The sequence below is a fragment of the Alnus glutinosa genome, chromosome 6 (assembly GCF_958979055.1).
Source record: "Alnus glutinosa chromosome 6, dhAlnGlut1.1, whole genome shotgun sequence".
Taxonomy (NCBI): domain Eukaryota; kingdom Viridiplantae; phylum Streptophyta; class Magnoliopsida; order Fagales; family Betulaceae; genus Alnus; species Alnus glutinosa.
In genome coordinates this window covers 1,989,551-1,998,348 of record NC_084891.1, presented here as the reverse complement: position 1 = coordinate 1,998,348, position 8,798 = coordinate 1,989,551, and the positions used below count along the sequence as shown (strand labels likewise).

The window sequence follows — 8,798 nt, the reverse complement described above, 5'->3', positions numbered from 1 at the left end:
CGCAACGACCCCCGTCGATGGAACGGAGCCCATTAGGCCTTTATACTAGAGACCAGTGTTACTTCCTCGTTCAAAATATGAACCAACATCTCTAACACTAACAGTAAGTCTATGAGGAACCAACTTCTACTGTCACAATTTCATCAATCTTTACTCTCCTCTACATCAATAAGATAACAACAACACAACATGTGGCATAGACAATGAGACCTTCTCTGGCAATCTCATATTTTACAAAGAACATGGCATGGAGATGGAGGTTAGTATAAAGAATCTGGAAAAGTCTGTAGTTGTTAAGACACAACTAATAAGCCATTAATGTAGTCAATCAGAAATTTCAATAGCAACAGTGAGTGGAATTGAAATTAAATACTACTACATTAGTTGTAAAGATTTATTTGCACAAGTCTGATCTGCAGTTAAAGAATCTTGAGCAAAATCTTGTAAAGGGCTGGGAGGGCACCCCAAAATTAAGCATAGTCGCCCTATATACAGCCAATCTCTCGTGCAGGCATTAATAAATCATTTGAGAGATTTACAGGAATTGGAAAACCAGCATCTGTGTTCAATTTATTGATCTTCCTATTCTGTAATTCGTTGATGCCTTTCATGGCTCAACCTATGATATAAAGATTTCAACCCTGAAAGCACACTCCCATCAACTAAGAAGTGTTTCTTTTCCACCTTCTCACTGGGTCTTCTTTGCTCTTTAGCTGGCCTTTAATGATGTAGAAAGCTCATTTCATGCTCAGCCAACTGCTAGCCCATACTCAGTTGAAACACACTTTAGCAGCAACCAGCTATGGGAAGAAATGTGTCCCTCCGTGGGGAAATTGGCAGGCAACTCAAATCCTCGTTGGCTTTGTGGTAAAGCGTTTTCTGCACGTAGAACATCACATAACACTGTGAAGCTCTCACCATCCCCTCGTCAACCTCAGTAATCCAAGCATCATCACATTTGTACCATTGGTTACTTAAGCGCAGATAAGTAACATAATGACCAGATTCAAGCGTCCCCGCGTGAGTAACCACTGCAAAAATCTCAAATTCTGTAGAGATATCTGATTCCTCACCCTCAAAAGCAAATATTCTATTCCCAAATCTGTTTCTGACGATAGAGGAGGACAAATATGGTGTCATATCCAAGGAGAAAGGAAAGTGCAAATAGCGGTCGATTTTTCTTGACATTCTTCTGACAGGTGAATGCTCAAATCGTTTTATATGCAAACACAACACCAATGGGAGCCTCCTGATGGACATTTGCTTCACCGAGTCCCGCCTTTCTTGACAGTTCCTGCAGTAAAGTTTCTGGTCTGATCCCAACTTCTCCTGCCTCGTGAACAAATCCAAACAACCCAGAAGAGTGGACATACTGCTGTTCTCATTTGGCTTGATAGGCTTGTTAGCTGTATTTTTTGGAGAGAGATTGTTTGTGTCCAGGTCAAGTGAGATGTCCACACAAGGGTCATAAGTTGTTGATGTGAATCCACAGGTCATACAGGTAACATCTGATCTCAACAGTCCAGAGAATACCTTATGAGCAATACACAGGCAATCTCCATTATCTGCAGAAAAGATTAATTACTTATATAAGACACATAACTATTAAGAAATGCGACAAAACTCTCCATTTTTCTCGGTGAATTATAACCGTACTTTTCACTGCATGACTTCTTTATTACCTATACTTAATACTCAAGAAGATACTGCAATAACTTCCCAAACTACCGAACTAATTAAAAAATATCCAACATGAATTTACTTCATTCTTTCTTTTTTTTTTGATAACTAATAGCAATATATTGAAAAAGCGCAAAGGGGCGCAACCCTTATACATGGAAAGTATACAAGAGAGCCCCTAAAAGGGTCGAACAGAAAATAAATTTAAAAAATCTACAAAAGTAAAGACACTCAAACTATGATGTGGCGATTTTACTTCATTCTTATTTAGCTATTCCTAAATATACATAGTACAGAGATTTTTAGATTTCCGCAACTTCAACAAATAAATGCAGATGGTTTCATCATTCCATATTCTTCCTGATTAGCGACAGAAAATTAATCACAGAATCTCAAATTTGTAATTGTCATTCCACAATATGGTCCCCTAGCTGCAAGTTGTTGGGAAGATGACCATATGAAGGTGTCTCAGCATAACTTATCAAAAAAAAAATGAAGGTGTCTCAGCATATAAGATAGCGAACCACGCATCATTTTTAACTACAGTGACCCTACACACATTACATGACTAAGAAGCAGAAAAGCACCGGATCTCTCTCTTTTCCTTCTGAATTAATTAAACATACCGGATATGAGCTTTTAATTACCTCTATTTCGGTTACTTGATTTGCTCTCTTTCTCATGGATCCCATCCAAGACTGAAATGAAGAACTCATGAGCATCCTGCTGCTGATAACTTGCCAGATTTGATGAATGCTGCCACCAACTAGAAATGTAAACAAATTTTCATCATTTCAGAGCAAATTTATTCCCATAGAATTTTGTTAGTGAAAAAAGAAAGAAAGAAAGAAGAAAGAAGCTATAAGAACTAATGAAAGATCCAGAACCAGGATCCCATCAAACAGAACTAATGACAACATCATAAGTGATTCCAAGCAGCATTCAACTAAATTCATGTGTAGAATCCAACTCCAAACATTTAACATGTGATGCAACAGTATGTGCATAACAAGATGGATGACTTTGTTCAACATGTATCTGAAGCATCCTAGTTATATAACTTCGAATTAGATGACACAGTTTCCACAAAGTATGGTTCATGAAGTCATCAAATTCATTCCAATTGCCTGATCCACACGAAAAGGCTCAAACTTAACCAACCAATAAAGCAATGTCACATACTTACATTTGTCAAAAAGGATATTAAACGTGACAATTTGCAGAGACATCTTCCTACAATAGAGTACTATAGACATATGTACATTCAATATAGATCAATAATCAGAATCATGCTATCGATAATTATAACTATCAAGAAATGCTAGAACCTAAGAGGCCCATCAGAGCAATGGCAGACCTGTAAAGAAACTGGGCAGGGCTATATGGTGCCCGATCACCCGAAAATACAGCCGAGAAAATATCATCAATGTCACAAGGCAAGCATAGCCGATTCACCGATCTTTTCCGGCAAGCCTCACGATTATGCCCTTCACTCAAGAAGTAATTCCTGAAAGGTGGTGCATGTAGCAACGCTTGCAACACAGAGTTCATGAAACAAGTACTCCCCAGATTTGTCAATCCCCTCAAACCAAATGGATAACAAGATTTCGCCCTCCGATCCCTCATGGAAACCAACTGTTTGGATTTCCTCAAATCCACCAATTCTTCTACTACACTAGAACCCAACCTCCTCCTCTTAACCAATCTCTCTCCAATACTCTCATCACCATTCTTATTTCTTGGGCTGCCCATGAAGTGCTTGGACATTACGGCCTTATCAAAATCAGGGTCATAGACCTGATCACAGCACACACAGCAATAAAGCTCAGCCCTTTCAATGTCCACAGCTACATCATGGCCATTCTCAGACTGGCTATGCAAAAGGGTATGGTCCGAACATGAGACTGAGGAGCAAATCAGACAAAAATAGAGTCTCCCTTGAAACCCATTACAAGAATTGCATCTGGGTATCTTTGTGTCGAGTTTCTCAACACTTGTCCTCCCATTTGGGGTGGTCTTGAGGAGCTTTTGGAGGGATCTATAGCCACTCAAGCCATGTCTGAGCTTGTAATCTGCAAGATGCTTGCAGGGTTTTGGGTTGGTGTATGAAGGGTTTCCTGTGGACATGCTGATGGAGATTGAAAGAGGCTTTGATTTGTTGCAAATCACAAAAAGTTTTGTTAAGAAAAAAAAGCCAATATTAGTAACAATAACAATAATCACTTTATTGAAAAGAAAGATGCTATTTTTCAATAGAATTATTGAATTAGAAAAAAAAAATATATATTACAACAGGATTTGAGATTGGATTTGAAGGTCTTGGGCAATAAAGAGAAATGGGTTCGGACTTTTGAGTTGTTTTGGTTAGTGTTTCCTGATTTGATGAGAGAGATGGATAGAGAGAGAGAGAGAGAGAGAGAGAGAGAAGGAAAAAGCTAAATCCTTAAGCTCTGTTTGGGAATGACTTACTGAAGAAGGGAAGAAGAAGGTTCTTTTGAGTTCTGATTAGTGGAAGCCGACTCATTCGTCATGGCTTCCAAATTCCAACCCTGTATTTCCAGCCCAAGAAAAAGGCCAAAAAAAAAAACAACAACTAGTGCGTTCTATGTGGAGCAAAGCAGCGAAGCACAATTAGTTTTTCACAGGGAGAAATCTGAACCGTCAGTATTTTGATCAGGAAAGTCATGAGGTAGGGTAGGCGGCGTTGGGAGATCATTATAACTTAGTGTCGGTGCCATTTGCCCAGATGGCTGGATTTAATTGGGTGGTCAAAGTTGCAATCTTAAAAAGAAGAGAAATGATCCCTACACTCATTTCTCACAACAGCCCCACAACAAGCTGACGTGACTGGTAATATTTTATTATTTTTTTACAAAAAAAATGAAAACAAAACAAAAAAATAATAAAATATTATCAGCCACGTCAGCTTGTTGTGGAGATGTTGTGAGAAATGAGTGTATGGATCATTTCTCTAAAAAGAATGCAGATGGTCAACATAGGGTTCCAGGATATGAAAGCCCACACGTAGCATATAAGAAAATAATTGGTGTATTACAATTTTTACTATAATTTTATTTATTTATTTTTTTTTAAAAAAAATAGTGATAGTTTATATTTTATGAAAACAAATGCTACATATATTATCATATGATAATTTATATTTTAGTGATTGATGTTGAATATATGTGAATTATCACGTGACAATCGATATTTTAGTAGCTAACGTATAAGTACTATATGGACCGACATATCAAATTATTAAAAAGCTTACTTTAAAAATTATAATACTCCTAACAACACTCAAATGGTAAGGTTGTAGCAATAGACCATCACCATCACCCATAGATAAGGGTGGAACCGCGTTGCCGTGTAGGGGCTTCAACACCCCGAAATTTTAAAAACTCTCTAAAATATATATTTTTATGAATTAACCACTCAAATTTAATTTCTTTTCCCCTCTAACAAGTCATTTTTTTTTAAAAAAAAAAAAACAAAGAGAAAGAAAGTATACGAGATTTGTAGGTTATTATCTCTCGGTTCCTAATTAGTGTTTGCTGGTGGAGCCTTGTGTGTGAAGGGTTTATGCCTTTTCCAGTGCCTTTTGCCGTTGGTTACTACTTTTTAGTAGACCTTGCATAGGATCGACCCATTTCCTAGTTGTCTTTCTTCTTTCGGCATTGATTTTTTTTAAAATGATAAATACCTATAAAAAAAATTATATGAGAAAATAAAGATAGGATCCTAAGTGTTTCACATGGTTTAAGTACAATCTTAACCATATGTATATAAGCTTTTAGACATCTTTTCCTTGCAAGTCGGTTTTCAAGGGTGAGTTATACCCAAAGTTCGTATACTTTGGTTTCAGAGCCAAACATCGATTACATCACGATTTCGAGTTAATGAAGAAGTGGGTCGCCAGGAGCGTCGGTTGCGGAGCGTGGTGGCATGTTACGATCCTTAGTGTCCTACTTAGCTTGAGTGAAATATTAACTATGTGTATGTAAGCTCTTGGACACTCTTTTCCTACAAGCCGGTTTCTAATAATGAATTCTACCCAAAATATATACCACATTAAAATAACATTTTTTAAATAGAAAAAAACGCATTAACAAACGGAGCCGATATGTTGCACAAATTGAAAGGATTTTGCTGATGCTATAAGCAAAGGACACTCAATGAATAAACAAGTGGGCATGTGCCATTCTGATAACCATGATAAATGCTTTTATAACACCTTTAACAAGTGCATGTTAACTTGTGAAGGCACGCTAGACATGTATAATGTAGTTGCTTGCAAGCAAAGCCTAGAAAAGTATACCAAGTTTAAGTGGAGAGATAGAGACAAGAGGTGCTAGTTTGGTTAGGACGGAACTTTAATATTTTAGATGGAAAGGTTAAACTCAAAAGGAGTTGTTTGTGGGCCAAAAAGTTAACTTTAGGGACCATTTCATATGAAAATAATAAATTCCTTAAAATATATAGATATTAGAGTGCCCAATGGCCCCAAATGAGAGCTCGCCGGCCCAAAGAAAGCCCCTAAACCTAACCTGCAGTAGGTTAGAACTAAGGTCCAGTTCCCCACACTTACAGGTCATGACCCTAAAAGGAATAATGCCCCCATCCAATTACTGCCTTTGTTTGCATTTTGCCTTCATACTTTCTCCATCTCTCTTTTGCTAACTTAAGGTGGTTCTGCCATTACTCTCGACGTGCCACTCTAATTTTAGTCCTTTTGTAGGTCTACTTTACTGGGCATAACCTAGGTCCTCAAAACAAAGCATGGTGTTGTTTTGGAGGGCTAGAAATTAGGTTTTATAGAAGTTAATTTTTTTTTTGAAGGCTTCCATTCCCCCAAGCAAAACGTAGGTCCACCCATGACTCTTTGACAATGCCAAAACCCCAAACACAAGCTCCCATTTTATGGGAAGATGATATTCCAAGAACCAGTACACAAGGACTGTCTTCTTCCCTTTGTTTTTTTTTTTTTTTTTTTTTTTTTCAGTTAAAACAACTGTATGTTAATGTATTTATGATGCTCTTTGTTTTTAATAAAAATAGTGTTCTAATATAATATAAAGATGAAAACTATTTTTATATTTTTAAAAATATTTTGTATTTAAATTATTTAAAAGTTGTAGGGAGAACTTCACTCAAGGGTACCGAACTTTCACATTTTTTAAAAGAAGGTACCTGAACTTCAAAACATTTCAATTTAAGGTATCCAGTTTCAGAAAATCTCAATTAGGGATCCTCCGTTATGATTTTCCGTTAAATCCTATCAAAATTCTTAAAATATTTTTTTTAAAAAAATTTATAAATTTTTTCAAAGATTCAAGCATGGGTATTTTTGCAAATTCCATTAAATTCTATCCAACACCTAAATCCTATCAATTTTTTTTTTTTTTTTCTAAAAAAAATCAGGGATATTTTAAAAATTTTGATAGGATTTAACAGAAAATCCTAACGGAAAAACCCTAATTGAGACTTTCTGAAAAATGAATACCCTAAATTAAAACATTTTAAAGTTCAAATACTTTATTTTAAAAATAATAAAAGTTCAATACAGTTAAGTAAAGTTCTCCCAAAGTTTTAACAACCACAATCTTCTCATATAGACCCAAGTATATATGATCCCAAATCTAGTATTCTGTGCAGCTAATAATTGAGTGGATACTTATAGAAACTTAGTACAATGATTGAGGTCATACAGTAGTTGTCAAAGCCGTTGTGACTTGTGATAATAGGGACGTGGCGATAGGAAGGGGGTTGCCTAACCCATTTCTTCTCGTTTATTCTTTTGTACCACCCCCTTTTTCTTTTCTTTTTCTTTTTTCTTTTTTCTTTTTTTTTTTTTTTTTTTTTTTTTTGGCACGGTAGAGGAATTTTTTTTTAATTCAATTTATTATATATATATATATGGATGATACTTCCCAAAGGGCACCCAAGTGTAGCAATAGATATCATTTGAGCAAGGACCTTTAACCAAATCGCCTATCTACCCCTCATAAAAAAAGGAAAAAGAAAAACAAAGATGGCCAATGAGATAACTGTCTGTCGTGTGAATTGCTTCGTGATGGTTTACATTTTAATGACTAACATGATAAGTATTACGTGAATTATTACGTTAGTTTATAAACGTGATAAGTGTAATGTAGATTGCCATTAGTAATTGAAGTGGTAAGTGTAATGTGAATTAATACTTTAGTTAATAAAGACTTTTAATAAAAAAAATCATCATCATTATTATATTAATTGCATTTTTGTGAAATTAAACTCTATTCTCTCTTTTAAATTAAGAAATCTTATTGTTTGTAAATCACTCACAAGTCACCAAGGCACTAAAATCCAAAGCTTTAAACTTATTGTAATCAGATTTTTTTTTTTTTTTTTTCTAATTAATGGATTTGGATTTCTCGTTTTTATGTTTTAATTTTAAAATTCATGTTCTCCCACATGGGAAGTTCGAAAAAAAAAAATAGAGCTTAATTTTATGATTCAAAACATTGTCCAGTCTCTGTTATAGAAATTTATTGCAAATTTGAGGATAATTGCTTGACTCCAAAAATATTAGGGAACTTCGTCTTTGTTTGTCGTACCTCTCTCTAACGTTAATTTTTTTTTTAATAAGTAATCAAGATATCATTAAAAACACATAATTTTGCCTTCACGGTGTCTTCACTTTCCTTCTAGTAGTGAGATTGAAGACCTATCATGCTTGCCTTCATCTTCTCTACATCTATGGGTCTTCAACCTAACTTTCTTAAATGGGACAATTATATTGTATTTTTTTCCTTGTTTGAGTTACTCCCTTGACCCAAAAATAAAAAAATAAAAAAAAATAAAAAAAAATAAAAAAAAAAAAGAAGAAAAAGAAAAGAAAAAGTGAGTTATAAATCAGCGACCTAATGAAAATATTTGTGAGAATCACATTCTCAATTAAAAATACATGTGATATGATAATCATTACATGCATTATGAACATATATCAATTTAATAGATTGAATTGACGATATTTCGTCTAACTCAGTCTAAAGGGAAACTTTGTTCAAGACAATGTACACATGCAGAAATATCAATAATCTTTTAAGTGTCACCTGTAGCATGCAACCTATTATTCA

The 8,798-nt window shown here is 35.1% G+C and overlaps 1 protein-coding gene across 2 annotated transcripts; it reads right to left on the bottom strand.

The window, feature by feature from the left end:
- Positions 1-275: 275 nt before the first annotated feature.
- On the bottom strand, positions 276-4,281 carry LOC133870842 (ubiquitin C-terminal hydrolase 22). 2 transcript variants are annotated; one of them, XM_062308084.1, is made up of 4 exons: positions 4,150-4,281; positions 3,038-3,828; positions 2,328-2,446; positions 276-1,565 (listed from the first exon to the last, which is right to left on the bottom strand). In XM_062308084.1, exons 2-4 carry the CDS (start codon positions 3,805-3,807, stop codon positions 787-789), a joined length of 1,668 nt encoding a protein of 555 aa, XP_062164068.1. In that variant the 5' UTR covers positions 3,808-3,828; positions 4,150-4,281; the 3' UTR covers positions 276-786. The 2 variants fall into 2 exon arrangements, with proteins under 2 accessions (XP_062164068.1, XP_062164067.1); XM_062308083.1 differs by lacking the exon at positions 4,150-4,281 and having other exon boundaries at positions 3,038-4,135.
- Positions 4,282-8,798: the final 4,517 nt, after the last annotated feature.